The sequence below is a fragment of the Dipteris shenzhenensis genome, chromosome 17 (assembly GCF_047967505.1).
Source record: "Dipteris shenzhenensis isolate YYH24624 ecotype China chromosome 17, Dip_SZ_1.0, whole genome shotgun sequence".
NCBI lineage: Eukaryota > Viridiplantae > Streptophyta > Polypodiopsida > Gleicheniales > Dipteridaceae > Dipteris > Dipteris shenzhenensis.
In genome coordinates this window covers 34,155,281-34,170,944 of record NC_141612.1, presented here as the reverse complement: position 1 = coordinate 34,170,944, position 15,664 = coordinate 34,155,281, and the positions used below count along the sequence as shown (strand labels likewise).

The 15,664-nt window shown below is 45.5% G+C and overlaps 1 protein-coding gene across 1 annotated transcript in view; it reads right to left on the bottom strand.

The window, feature by feature from the left end:
* The window catches only part of CCP1 (P-loop containing nucleoside triphosphate hydrolases superfamily protein), a 50,496-nt gene that overhangs the window by 9,914 nt on the left and 24,918 nt on the right, over window positions 1-15,664 (bottom strand). The window contains exon 9 of the mRNA XM_087388392.1: window positions 6,174-6,275. Within this exon, the coding sequence (XP_087244518.1) occupies window positions 6,174-6,275 (102 nt within the window). The remainder of the gene's footprint in view (window positions 1-6,173; window positions 6,276-15,664) is intronic.

Below are 15,664 nucleotides of genomic sequence, written 5' to 3'. Positions count from 1 at the left end.
CCCGACCTCCTGGCTCTGAGGTTGAAGGTTCTGAAAGCAAGGTATGCCGCTTGAAAAAGGCCCTCTATGGATTGAAGCAGGCACCTCGGGCTTGGTATTCGAGAATTCATACTCATTTGCTCACACATGGCTTTCAGAACAACCCTACAGAGGCTACTCTTTACATCCGCAAGCGTGGGACAGATTTGCTGATTTTAGTCCTTTATGTGGATGACATGCTTATGACTAGGACACATGCTCAGCAAATTGCAGATTTTAAAATTGATTTGCAGCAGTGAGGGGGGCTTTTTGATGTCACAATCCAAGTACATTGGACAGCTTTTGCAGCGTTTTCAGTTTGAGGATTGCAAGCCAGTATCCACACCATTAGAGACTGGTTTTCACTTCTCTTCTGAGGATGGCAGCGGTACATGTGATGTCACTCTCTATCAGGAGGCAGTTGGTTGTTTGATTTACCTATGCCATATAAGACCTGATCTACAGTATGCTGTCTCATAGTTGAGCAGATATATGCACAGCCCATCTATGCACCATTGGAATGCCATGAAGTGTGTTTTCAGATATCTTAAAGACACTCACCATTTAGGCCTTCTTTATGGGGCTGATACTTCATGTTTTATGCTTGGTACTTCATGTGTTTCTTGGTTCAATAAGAAGCAGAGTATAGTTGCTACTTCTATATGTGAAGCTGAGTACATAGTAGCTTTTACAGCTACAGTGGAGTGTGTTTGGCTTCGGAAGCTACTTGCAGATCTTTGTGCATATCAGACTGCTCCTACCGTCATCTTCATTGATAGTCAAGGTGCTTTGGCTGTTGCACGGAATCCAGTTTTCCATGCTCGCACAAAGCACATTGAGGTTTACTATCACTATGTCAGAGAGCGATTACCAAGCAAGTGATATTGAGTTGTCTTATGTTCCCACTGAAGACAACTTGGCAGATCTTTTTACGAAGGCTCTACCTCGACCTAAGTTTGAGGCTTTTCAGCAAGCTTTAAACTTAGTACCTTTTGTAACTTGATCTGTTGTACTCTGTACAGTCATGGGCTATCCATAGATGCCACTTATACCTTGGTATGTACCTTGTAGGCCTAGTTATAATCAGTTAGGACTATTAGTACAATAGTTTACGTACCATCTAGGTCAGTTAGGACACTTAGTCCAATTAGGACAGTTAGCCCTAGGGTTTTGTTATGTTGGCTCTCCCTTGAGCCTCCATACTTCAGATTTGCAGCAATCTATTACAGCATCTCGTTTTTCTCCTTTGTGCTTCCATTTTTGAGCTTCCATTGCTTCCAACACCCAACAAGTTTGGCTGTAAATTACTAACATGGTATCAGAGCTTGGAAGTCCAGCATCAATGATCTACTCCAACAAGTGAGAAGGCCCTTGCTTCAAGAGAGGAAGGAAACTTCTAACCAGTAAGGGGTGCCATTTTTCAAGTTTGTGCCAATGTGTAGTGGTTCCAAATGTCTTTCAGGCTTTTCTACAATGTTCCAACATGGCATCCCGCATGTCATTCCAAACCTTGGTGAGGCAACAATGTTGGATTGGACCAACCATCCAATCTGAAAGATACAAATTTAGAGTCACCGAGTTGTAAGAGGAATATGAAAGATTTCTTAAGGAGTGGAGGTGAAGCCAAGGATCAGGTGGATGCCACAGGTAAGGTTTCTGCAAGCTACAAATCTACCAGACCTCAGAAAGTAGTTGCTCAGAGATGTAACAGTATTACCCTTGCTCAGAGATGTAACAGTATTAGCCTTGCTCATGGTCAGCAAAATTCCAAAGAGCTGCAATCCGTTAGTAACACCTGACAGCTGGAGAACCCTTGAAGCCACTCACATTACAGGAGCTTGGTCCCTTCTTGCTCTAGGAGGTGGCTTGACAGAAGCTTTTTTATGAAGCACGTTTGTTACTGGGCTGAAGGGGTTCAAATGAAGGGCTAAAGGGGCCACGTATAGGCTGTTGACTGGTCGGCCAGAAGATGGCCAGTAGAGGAAGAGGTCAAGGAGCTAGTAGACCAGCTAAGCTTCCTAGTCGGAGATCCCAATTGGCCTGTATAAAAGGGCAGGAAGAAAAAGGAAGGTGGGGTTGGGGGGGGGAGGGGAACACCAAGCCCTCTTCCATATAAAGGGACATTGGCCCTTAGACTCTAAACCACTGGAGTACTTTCCAGCAGGCACTGAAGCCAGAGAAGGCACGTGGCAGGAGGAAGCATTCTCATCAAGAGAAGAGGAAGAAGAATTGCCTAATTTCACTTTCTTTTTGAAGAAAAAAGTATCTATTTTTTTTCTTTGGCAAAGACGTGTGAATTACTAATATTTGTGGGAAGTCCGAATTTGAGAGCCTAGGACCTAAGGCTCTAGAAATATATGTTATTTCTTACATTACAAAAGCGAATATACTATGATCTTATGATGGCTCCAATAAATTATGACAAGAGGTCTCTTAAACATTCTAAGAGAGCTTTAAAAAATGGTCAGAAAGACCATGGAATGAGATACAATGACAGGACATTTATACATTAGTCTAGGGCCTTGAAAAAGCATAATGAATACCATTACGATTTGGATTTTTTGAAAAGGGCAGGATGCAGTGGGCCCACACAATTGACGAATGTAGGAGCTGTGTAATGGTATGGATGGCCTCTAAATTGTTTGTTTGCATTGGGGCAATATGACATTTCCAAAAGCACTTTCGCAGTTAGGCTACATGCCACCAAAATAATGAACCTTTGCTGGATGGAGCGTCTTGCTATACCAAAGCATTCCCCCAGACTGCTTAGGCTGCAGCAGATTGAAATGGAGCCCTGTTCTTGTCCTACTTCACCATGATGGAAGCGAGCTTCTTATGACCTGCTCCCCGCAATGGAATGTGCCGAGGAGCATTAACATTCAAGATCACACTCTAGATGTTGTCTGGAAACTAGTGTTTCCAAATAAACATACCAATTTGGAGCTGGAGAAATAAACAGCCTGTTGAAAGCAAACTGAAACACACATAGAAGGTCCACAAATATCAAGTAGAATTATCTCTACAAGGTACGTACCATCCACAGTAAATCACTTCTAGTAGATGAGTCATAAGTATGTACATATGTATGTACTGACCAGAAGCACGTATCGTTGTTTATAAATCATACGTTGTGAACTCAAAGTGTGGGACACATTAAAACAATGCAATTGTGAAGCTCACTATACTTCAAGTAAAAGACCATCACTTCCATCATGCATGGCAAGGACAGGCTATTATTGTTGAAAACCAATCCTTGATGGGCATCTGATCAAGGGGGGTTGGTAGAATTTCTGCCACTTGGCAGTGCTAGTGAATTGCATGGACTGCATGGGCTGATGAATCTCGGGCCATTTGCCTTTTGATGGCGCAACTGATGGAGTGGTGAGCTTTGAAGGTAACAAGATTGCCCGGGCAATGAAGGGGGGCGATGAGGAACAGGTCAAGGAGCTAGTAGGCCAGCTAAGCTCCTCCATGAAGGGGGGTAGGGGGGCGATGATGCATTGTTCTAATTGCTCACCGGGTCCTTTGAAGATAAGAACAGCAAGGACAATACATCACAGCAAGGCATTTGGTTATGTAAAAAGTAGATTGTCAAAGGAAGTACAATCATGTGCATTGGGTGCACTATGCTGAAACGGGGATGTGACACGACCACGATCACCTTGGGAATCCGGACCTACACACAAGCACAAACAACCGATCATTAAACCACAAAGAGAGGCGTAGGCATGCTCACCACCCAACCGTGATGCTCACGGTTCCAAGACCCATAGAATCCGAGCATCCCCCTGAGCCACAAGCTGGGCTGCTGACACAAACATCTACATCCAACCAGTCCACAACCTCCTGGCATCCCATACCACCAGAATGTGCCCATAGGGCCTCAAGACTGTGCTGGGAATCCGGGCTACGCTAGAAAGCAGGTGCACGTCCGCAACACGATCCAAGATATAGACCAGCAAGGACTGCTCTGACTTGCATGAATGATGTAATGAAGGGGGGGAAAGGGCCAATTTAAAGACCCTTTAGAGGCCTTTTAGGTGGGAAATGTGGAGGGACTATATAAGTCCCCATCCACCCCTTATTGTACACTTTTGATGTGACATCTAATCTTATCTCCCGCCTCCTTTCTCCTACGTGCTACCTTCACAATCTCTCTCTATCTCTCTCTTCCCCTCACCCTTCTCTCTCTCCCTTCCTCTCCCTCTTCCCCTTCCCTCACTTCTCACTCCTTCCCCTATCTCTCTCTCCCTTTTGCTCTTCTATCCCCCTTTCTCCAAATCTGCCCCTACCCCCTTTTCTAAATTGGTATCAGAGCTCCACTCTCTGGAACCTTTGCTTCTACACTCAACCCCTACAATCTGCTACACTAAGGCTGACAAGCTCAAAGGAAGTGCAAGCCCAATCACAGAATGGACAGACAAGCATGCAACAATATCAACAAACGCTTCAGCCTTACAGCAGCAGACAGCAACTAGCAGCCACCAGCGCTTAATGTATTTGATTCCTTCAACTACTTCGTGCCCTGCCCAAGCGGAATTGACGATGAACCAATTCGTTCTCCATGAACTAGGTGAATCGGTCTAGTTCTCGCCCATTCGGTTCTCCACGAGCTATAGTCTCCAAAACTGATGGACAAGACTATGTGCCTGATGAGATGGACGGTGGACACCTATGAACGACGATCCGCTTGACGATGAACGACGAACCCCCTATGACGGAGAGCTTTCCAAAGAACATCACATTGCCCGTCGCCAACGCCCCGCCTTGCCAACCTCATCGACATGCCCACGCTGCACCTAGCGTCGCCGTCGCTATTGCCTGCCCCGCTAGTCCCATCGCCGCCCATTTTCCTCAGGGGCGTGCAAAACCTTAGTTTAATCATTTGATTACTTATCAGGTTAAGCTGTTTGTAGGTTAGTTGAGGTTAGTTTTGGTTAGATAGGCTTAGTTAGGTTACTTGGTTAACTGATTTAGGATTGAGTTAAGTTAGGGACTAGGTTAGGTTGAGTTAGGGGGCTTAGGTTAGGTAAATCTAACTAGGGTTGGATTAAGTTAGGTTTGGTTAGGTAGACTAAGTCAGTGTCCTAACTGCCTTAGGAGTCCAAGGCTAGACTGTCCAGGTGACTTAGGGATCCCAAAAAAAAGGGGCAAAAAGTTGAAATTTCCAACCTCTTTTAGGGCCTTTCACAGCCCCGTTTGGCAGTCATTTTGGCTTTGTTTTGAAGCCTCGTCGTTGATCTTTCTCTCGAGCTTCGCCATCAACCTTTTCGTGGTTCTACACACTATATCAGGTGCTCATTACAGCAGGGTTTTTCTGTCTACTTCTTTGAGTCCAATTCATTTCCTTGCGCGCATTCGTGACAGTTGCCATGGCACCCAAGCGTGCCCCTCGTGATACATTGCATGATACTGATGAGGCTGCTCAGCATGAGCAATTGCCTTCCACAGTGGGTGCATCCGCTGTAGCCTATCACAGCTTTCCTCAAAGGAGATCGCCCAAGACGAGGGGTCACTCTGAACATAGCCCAACAGGTTCACAAATCGAGGAGACCACAGCGTGAGACAGCCCGACAGATGCAGATCCAAGACATTTTCACCGCTCACGGATGAACCACCACGGTGCCAAGCTTCGGTTTCTGAGTCCCAGCTCTCAGCCTACTTTAGCTAGTCTTTGATTTATATCTAATTTTTGCTCGAGCTATTGAGCTCTGTAAATCAATTTAGCACTCAGCAAGGGCCCTAGAGCGCCTTTTGCTCAAGCCCACCGAGGCTGGTATGAAATTTTCCTTTTTGGTGTACTTTGTGCTTAGTCCCATAGGCCAGCGACGTCTCCCACGTACGTTAATACATCTCTCTCTCTCTCTCTCTCTCTCTCTCTCCTTCCTACTTGTGTGCATGCATTTGCAATGTGTGCGCAGCTGAAGAAACAAGAGGGTGAGTAAAGGAAGGAAATAACTCACAATCACGTGATAACGTAATACTTACAAGAATGCATGTGGACAACATACATGTGTGGATATGTATGAAAGTGGATGCAGCAATGAATGTATGCCTACATGCTTACTCCAATATTGAAGTAAGAGAGTGGAAATAAAAGAAACTGATCTACGTTTGTGAAAAAAAGAAAAAACAAATAGTCAAACAAAGGATACACGTTTCTCAAGTCGGCGAAGCATTGCTCCATCAAGCTCCCAAGGCAGGTTAGTGGCTGCTAAGACGAAGACAAGGTCGTTCGTTTGCATGATACCATCCATCTGCCCTACACCACAAACAAATGAGCATTTTTAGATAAAATATTGGTCAGAACAGCATGAGACACTGAAGCAGTAGCCAATTAACAAGACTAGCGTTACAAAGGCAGACAATTTCAACCACTTTTCCATAAAAATATGCAAGCTATGCATTGTGGTCAGCTTGGATCTTGATCAGCGCATTTACAAACCATACAATTCTGCCAGTCCACCTGTGTGCCAAACCAATGACTTTGTGGGCATTCACAATTTGAACGAATATGGCATAACCTTATCATTCCAATACTACCAAGCATTCCTTGGATGCAGTTCCAGAATTCTTACAAAAACAGAATACTTATTCTCTACTGCTGCTGCTGTTGAAATTACTATCTTGCATTCCTTGGATGCAGTTTCAGAATTCTAACAGAAAGAGAATACTAGTTCTGCTGCAGATTATTCAACAGCAGCCTGTTTGGAGAGTCAAGAAGATCAAATTCAAATCCCTCATCCTTGTTACAAAGAGCTTTATCTCAACGGTTTATACTTGAGGAACTCTAACGTGGCCAAATCAAGGGAAGAAAGTCAGCTCATTAATATGTGTGTGTGTGTGTGTGTGTGTACACACACACACATACACACATATATATATATATAGAGAGAGAGAGAGAGATTAACGTCTTCTTGAAGCCTCGCGAGCTTATGAGACAACGTACACTCAAGCATAGTATCTCAAACAAGTCGCCATGGGCTGACAGAAGGGCTCGCAAGGGCCCCTGAAGTATGTTATACTAAAAAGCCTAAACTCAAAAACTCGAATACTTGAGAGAACAAAGAGATGCAGTCAGCTATGATCATGATGCCTTGGTAATCCTCCAATGGGATATAAGGATATCTCGTATCTGCCTCCATTGCAAGTTCTCTTGTGGTCGGAGGCGTGGCCCCTGTGATCTCTGTATCTGATGGGCCATATCAAGAGTGATACCTCACCTCCAATGGCCCACTCTATGTTAAGACGGGGTAAACCGGACCTCCATCGTGCATGCTCTGGTCTATTTCTGCACTCTCTGTGGTCCTTGTGGCTCTAACTCCACTACTCCTCATCTCCTCTTCCTGCTAATCCACTCTATCCTCATCTCGGCGGCTCCTCCACTCCACTGTGACCCGGTGCTGACTCGAACGTGTAGAAGTCTATGTAGTATGGCATGCCTTTGTGTTCGGTCTAGCTCTGTCTCCCAGAGACTCCAGAAGATGTAGATCCTAGCCTCCAGAGGACATAATCTAGGGGGTGATGAGCCTATATGAGTCAATCAAAGGAAGAGTACGAGCCCCTAGAGGCCTATCAGATTGGATTGAGAGCATGATAGGAGCGAAGCAAGGATGCCCCCTCTCACCAACACTCTTTGGGCTCTACATTGATGAGATCATGACTTTCATCGCTCGCCTAGGAGCGGCAAGCCTACAGAGACACTAGAGGTTTTTTGCAAAGAGAGAGACCTGACAGTCAACCTTGGCAAGACCAAGTTTATGATCTTCAACACCTCACACGCAGTACTTCATTGACATAGCTTCACTTACCGAGGGGAGCCAGTTGAGATCGTGCAGTCATACACCTATCTAGGGGTCGCAGGCGCGCACGCACAAACACACACACACAAGCGGAATAAACTTGAAACACTCACTGATCTCAGCAGCAAACACCCACTAAACATCACACACATATTGTAGAATGTTGAGAAGAGATAGTACTCAGTATATTCATCCACAAAGCCAAGAGCATCCAGCCAGAGTGCTGGGTAAAATCGCAGTTAAGAATGGCTGCTCTTACCAAGATCTGTAGAAGATATAATCTGTCACATTCTACACAAGTCACGAAGCCTTCAGAGGCTTCAGTTGCTGATTAGAGGTAACCAAATTCGCTGCCTATTTACAAGTGTATGAGACAACCAGAACCCAGCCCAATGAGCCGATTGGGTCTGCTGAAAAACGACCAGGTCTGTAGATCTGGCCCACGTTGGTCTGCTGCAAAACCGACCTGTTTCACCAGGATCTTGTAGCTGTTGTTGCAGGCGCCTACTGCCCGGTGGGCCCTCTCTCGCCTGCCAAAGAAGTGTGCCCTCTGGTCAATCGTGTCTATGCTACTGATCATGGTAAAGTAAGTGGAGTATCTCGACATGACAGCCAATTGTGGCTACATTGGCTCCTTGGTAAGCATAAAGACCTCTTACTAGAGTTGAGCCTTGTTGTACTGACGATCATGACCTTGGTATTATCCAAGTTGACCTTCATGTCACGGTTTTTATAGAAGACCTACAAAGCTATCAGGTATAGCCGCTCCGTTGTGTTAGATATCAGCAAAACTTCATTTGCATGTAGCAAGATGGGGTATAACCGACTACGCTACGATGGATCCACGCCCTCTTAATGTGTCCACAAAGGAGGCCAACTCATCTATGTATATGCCGAAGAGGGTGGGGCACAGGGTTGCCCCCTGCATTACCCCAATGGGGCTGCTCACTCTTGAAATCTCGATGGAGGCAGCCATATCTCCCCGAGGCTTTCCAAAAGATCACCCATCCGAGTTTTGTTCACGCCCGAGTGCACTTTACCAAAGATTTCCACAAATTGTTCTACCAATCTAACCACCAAAACCTTAAGGTGATGGATGTGCTCCAGTCTATCCACCACTCCCCCTCAGCCATACACCAGTTACGGTCCTAGCTCCCAAATTCCCGACGATGGCTCTGATACCATGTTGAAATCTTGATAGGGGCAGCCACACCTCCCACTTCCCAGAGATAACCCATTTGAGTTTTGTTCACATCTAAATGAGATTAACCAAAGATTTCCATAAATTTGTATAGTCATCTAAAGACCACAACCCTATGGTGATGGATGTCCTCCGCTCTATCCAACACTCACCTCCTATGACAACCCCTATGTGGTGCCCACCCTACCTATGGCCCTCTCATACTGATCAATAACTGCCCATATAAGGTGGGCCATTTGAGAGAGAGAGAGAGAGAGAGAGAGAGAGAATTTATTAAAGTCTTCAAAAGACCGAAGGGTCTATGAGACTAAGACAAATAGATACAATGAGCTGAATGGGTGGAGCCTCTAAGTAGGCATCTGCACCCAAGACAAGTACAACATAAACATAAAAACACTAGGACAAAGTGTTTGAGCCCATGAAGAGGACGGAAGCTGTGGTGTGGCGTCACAATGGTGGTCTGCTAGCAAAGGAGTTAAGTCCATGAGAGGCTCTGGCGATGTATGGAACTATGGCAGCATAAAAACTCATGATAGAGCACTAGCTATGGTCGGTGTGTGTGGTCCATTGTGGTCTCCTCGCTATGGCCCTACGTTGGACAAGTGCCACTATCACACCCGACGGCTGTGCCGATGGTTTGGTGACCATGGAGAGAAGATCCACGAGCTTGGTCTGTGCCTCGACAAATTAAAGAGTCTGTCTTATCTCTTGCTCCGAGCCTCAACTATGTCATCTCCTTGGTGTCTGTTCATCCGTGCTATCTGACTGAAAACCCAAAGATTATTCTTTGAGTGGTTGGCTAAGCACCTTGACCTCGCCTTTGTGTCGTATTGCCTCATGAATGAAAATCGCTAGATGGGTGAGACAAGAGGCTTGAGAAAGAAAGAAAGAAAGAAATTTTATTAGAGTCTTTTGAAGACCGATGGGTCTATGAGACAGAAAGAAAACCTGATACATATCACAGTAAGGGTGGAGCTACTAAATCGAGCATCATCACCCATGCTGAATCCTCAGTCTAATCAAACATAATCAAATACATCTGGGTATGACAATGAAAAGAAAAAAGAATGGAGCAGAGCGGAATCCTCCGTATGTCATGTCGCCCTAGCTGGTGCATAGCCGATGATAGGACGTTGGCGTCCATCAACAAGGGTTCCCGTGCATCTCAGTCTCCTGGAGGAGACTCGACGTAAGACCAGAGCTACCGTGACTCCCGTGGGGTGTATCATGGGTCTAAACAATGACGGGAGGTCCGCCAAAGTGATTTGTGTGTCCCCTCGATGTCTTGTGTGTCATGTTGCGATCGTCGGGTCTGGATCTCTGTCACGTCTGCGGCTAGACACTGAACGATCAATGTCACTCGATGGGAAGTACTCTGTGATCCTGCTCTGAGAGGTGTCTGATGGTGTGGCCAAGCCCCGTCGCTTGAGTAAGTACTCTCTGTGTCGGACCCCCTTGTGAATGAATGCCGCGAGACATCTCTGATCTGGGTAGGCAAGGAATCTGGAAAGGAGCCCGGAGCCATCTCTGAAGAGATAGTGGTAGCGACCTCAGATCTCGTAGTACATTGGGCACCTGAAAATAAAATGCTCCTCCGACTCAACCTCCTGACAGTCGCACAATATGCATATGCGATGCTCCCCTAGGGATCCCCTCTGCTCTGCCGCTCTCTATGCGGAGGCGGTGTGATGATACCCGAAACTGTCCGATGGAGATCCATAGTGAGTGAGGCATATGAAGCTTAGTGTACCCCGGTGGTGTGATGAATCCCTCCTCCGAAATACGAAGACAGTAATCTCTGTAGAAACTCAACTTCACTGGAAGCTCCCTCGGCTCCAACCAAGTCCTGAAGGTGTGTAGCTACATGAGATCCTCTCGAATGACCTAGTTGGTGTGGGGCCCGATCGGAATTGTGGGTGGGAGTACCGGAGGGGCATCTAAACTGTACTGAAAAGGAGGTATCCTGAAGGGCCTGAAGGGGGAAGAAGAGCAAGAGGGAGAGAGTGAGAAAAAAAAGAGAGAGGACTCCAAATGTGCGGGTGTGAAGTGATGAGCCACACCACAAACTCATTAGTTTTATTAGGATTAGGTTTTACCCTATGACTGTCTTAAGACAGTCATAGGTGTCCTATCTTTAATGAAGGGTTGGCAATGTGCCTTTACCCCAACAACCTCCCACCTAAAGGCCAATGTGCCTAAAGGGGAGAAAAGAATAAAAATTACAGCAATATACAGTTACTGTATACAGGACCATAAAATAAGAATGGTCTCATCCTAATCCCATGATGTGGCGGCAATGTGCAAACCGCTCAGTAGGCAAGCTCTTAGTGAGCAAATCTGCAGGATTATCATCAGTATGCACCTTCACAAGCTCAAGTCGCTTGTCTTCCAGTACCTCCCTGATGAAATGATATTTCACATCTATGTGCTTGGTCTTCTGATGAAAGACCGGATTCTTTGCCAACATGATAGCACTCTGACTATCACAATGCAAAACTGGCATATCTCCTGTAATGCCCAAGTCTCCCACCAGCCGAGTAAGCCATATTGCTTCCTTGCAAGCCTCAGTGGCTGCAACATATTCAGCTTCAGTAGTTGACAGTGCAATGCATTTCTGCAACCGAGACACCCATGATATAGCACCTCCTGCAAATGTGAAAATATAACCGGTAGTAGACTTCCGGTTATCTGCATTCCCTGCATAGTCTGAATCTGTAAAACCATGCACCAATGCATCCTGCCTACCATAGCATATGCACAAGTCTTTGGTACCCTTGAGATACCTCAAGACACCTTTCACTGCTTCCCAGTGCCTCTTGCCTGGATTTGCCATATACCTGCTGATGACTCCCACCGCAAAAGCAATATCCGGACGAGTGGCAACCATGGCATACATCAAAGATCCAACTGCAGATGCATACGGAACCTTGGCCATTTCAGCCTTATCATCATCTGATCTGGGGCTGTCCTTACTGCTGAGTTTTAAATGTGGAGGTAACGGGGTACTAATAGACTTCCCCCCCTCCATTTTAAAGCGCTGCAGTACTTTGTCAATGTACTCTTTCTGTGACAGAAACAAAAGTCCCTTGGACCTGTCGCGAGTAATCCGCATGCCAAGAATATGATTTGCATTACCCAAGTCTTTCATGTCAAAAGACTTATGCAGTTGTTTCTTCAAAGCACTAATCTCATGCTGAGATTTACTGGCAATAAGCATGTCATCCACATATAGAATGAGTAGCATCAAACTGCCATCCTTTGCCCATTTGGTGTACAAGCAATGATCGGTCTCACACCTATGATACCCTTGGGACTGCATGAAGGCATCAAACTTCTTGTACCATTCTCTTGGCGCCTGCTTGAGTCCATACAAGCTCCTCTTGAGCTTACACACAAGCTGCTCTTTCCCTTTAACAGCATATCCCTCTGGCTGACTCATATAGATCTCATCATGGAGATCTCCGTGAAGAAAAGCTGTCTTCACATCCATCTGACATAAATCCATGTCGTCATGAGCAACAAGAGCTAACACTGCTCTCAAAGTAGTCATCTTGACTACAGGGGAAAAAATCTCATCAAAGTCAATGCCCTTCTCCTGCTTAAATCCCTTGGCAACCAATCTGGCCTTATACCTAGGTAAAGCATTTGAATCCACTTTGACTTTGTAAACCCACTTGCATGGCAAAACCTTTCTGCCTGCAGGTAACTGCACCAAGTCCCATGTATCATTTTAAAGTAGGGAGTCCATTTCTGACTGCATGGCTTTCTCCCACTTCTTTTTCTCTGTTCTTCCCATAGCTTCCTTGAAGCTGGAAGGCTCACCACAATCTGTCAGCATGATAAAATCAGCCACATTATTGGCTCCTGGAACAAACCTGGCAGGAGGCCGTTGTACACGGGTGCTCCTCCTAACAAAATGTTCCGGATTAGGCTGCTGTCCAGCCTGTTCTTCATGCATGACAGGTGGCTGTACCACCATATCTGGCTGTGCTACAGCTTCATTTGCTGGCATATCCAGTGGTGCATCATTGGCAAAATTATCTGGCTGATTTTCAGCCTGTATACCCTCTTGAACAGGGTTATCTGCAGCAGCCTGCTGCTGCATATAAATGGGCATTCTTTGCTGTCCAACATCATCATAAATAACCCTCCTGTATTCCACAGGTTGCACGGGTTCCTTGTGTACACTATCCTCTTTAAAGATGACATCATTGCTGCGTATAATCTTCCGTTTAACGGGATCCCATAACCTGTACCCCATTTCACCTTCGTCACCATAACCCATAAAGATGCATCTAATAGACTTTGGATCCAGTTTGGTGCGCAGTTCTTTACGTACATGAGCAAAGCACTCGCAGCCAAATACACGTAAGTGCTTATAAGAAGGTGGCTTGCCAGACCACACCTCCTCTGGCACTTTCAACTCCAAAGCCTTGTTTGGCGACCTGTTAATAATGTGAACTGCTGTTTGCACAGCTTCTGCCCAAAAGCCATGGGGTAATGCAGCATAAGACAACATACATCGAACCTTCTCCTGAATAGTTCGATTCATCCGCTCACTTGCACCATTTTGAGATGCATTATGAGGAGCTGTGAGTTCCTGTTTGATGCCCTTAGCTTGGCAAAACTGCACAAAAGCATGTGACACATACTCACCCCCATTATCGGATCTGAGGCATTTCAGCCTGCGACCTGTCCGATTCTCAACCTGAGCGACAAACTTCTTGAAAGCATCTAAGGCATCGCCCTTATGCTTCAAGAAATAGACCCACACTTTGCGTGTGGCACCATCAATGAAAGTAATAAAATATTTTGCACCCCCTAGTGATAACTGTGGCATCTCACACAAATCAGTGTGCACTAGATCAAGTGGTGCCCTATTCTGGGGAGTTCTCCTCTTATGAGGAGTCACAGAATGCTTGCCAAATATGCAGTGATCACAAGTAGGCAAATCTGAAAAAGAAAGAGACGGCAGATAACCCAAACGTGACAGTTCTTGCATTCCTTTAACAGACATGTGTCCCAACCGGCTATGCCACAATGAAACCTTTGGCAGCTCGGTTATGGCAACAACATGATTACCCACACTCGAAACATAAAGAGGGTACAAGGTATCACTCTTAAAACCCTCAGCCATTACAGCCTGGCCATCAGTAATCACCCATTTGGAATCCCCAAATGTGGTGTGGTAACCACTGTCATCCAATAAGCCAGTGCTAATCAGATTTTTCTTGATTTGCGGCACATGGCGGACACCATCAAGCATGAATATGCGTCCATCAGGAAATACTATCTGTATACTGCCAATCCCTGCAATCTGACATGCATAGTTGTTCCCAAGGTGAACAACTCCATGAGTACCTGTGTAGGAAGTAAACCACTCCCTATGAGGAGTAACATGAAAAGAAGCACCTGAATCCAAGAGCCAGGTGTGCATGTCATGGCCATCAATAACCAAAGCATGTGCTATTACAGCAGAAGAGCATAAAACATCATGTATGTCACTGTCACTGTCCTCTGCTGCAACATTCACTGCATCCAAGTCATTTGCTTTGGCCTTGCCTTTGCCTTTGCTTCCATTTCCTGCATCCTTTGTTTCAGCTTTCTTGGCTTTCTGATCCCGTATGAACTTGAAGCACTTAGACTTAACATGTCCCTTCTTGCCACAATAAAAGCATTCAATATCCTTTTTGCCACGGGACTGACTGCGGGATTTGGACTTACTAGCAGATCTCCCCTTCTGCTGAGTCCTGCCTCTATCCTGTACCTGCAAGGCATTTGAAGACTTGCTGCTCGCATTATTCTTCCTACTCATCTCCTCCATAAGGAGTGAGCTCTCTACATCAGCATAAATAAGAGTGACATTCGAATTTGACAGGGTGGTCTTGAAAGTGTCCCAACTCTCAGGGAGGGTACACAGCAAGAAAGTAGCCTTGAACTCCTCATCAAGATTCAATCCCTGTGCAATCAGCTGTGTAAAGATGGCATTGAACTCACTCAAGTGTGAGGTCATAGCTGTACCTTCCTTCATGCGAAGATCAACCAGCTTCTTCAACCAATAAACCTTACTGGCTGAGCTCTTTTGGGCATACAATTCTTCTAGCCTTTGCCATAGACCATAAGAGGTCTTTTCAGCCTGAACATTGAACACAAGAGTGTCAGAAATAGTGAGCATGATAGCTGCCCTTGCGGACAAATCAAGCTCTTCCCAGTCATCAGCTGCCATGTCAGATGGCTTGACACCCTTCACCCTTATGGGCTTAGAAATCTTCTTTAATAGAAGTACATTCAAGCACTGTTCTGCCCATAATGCATAATTGTGTGCTCCTTCCAGTTTCTTTATGTTCAGAATTGAAGAATCACTTCCCCCTGATGCCATATCAGATAAGGAAAGTATCTGACTCACTGGAAGTAAAAAGACTGAATAAAAATTCTGATTTCTTAGAAAAAACCTGCTCTATTAAGAGCCAGGAGCACTCACAATAGTGCTGTTTTTTACTGTCAGGAAATCTGCAGCAGAACAGAAAATTCTCCCAGTTACTGTACCTTCTGAAACACTGTACCGTGCTCAAATAGGCATAAAAACAGTAATTTCAGACTGCTGCAACTGCTCAACAAGTGCTTAACAGTGCATAATCAGCTA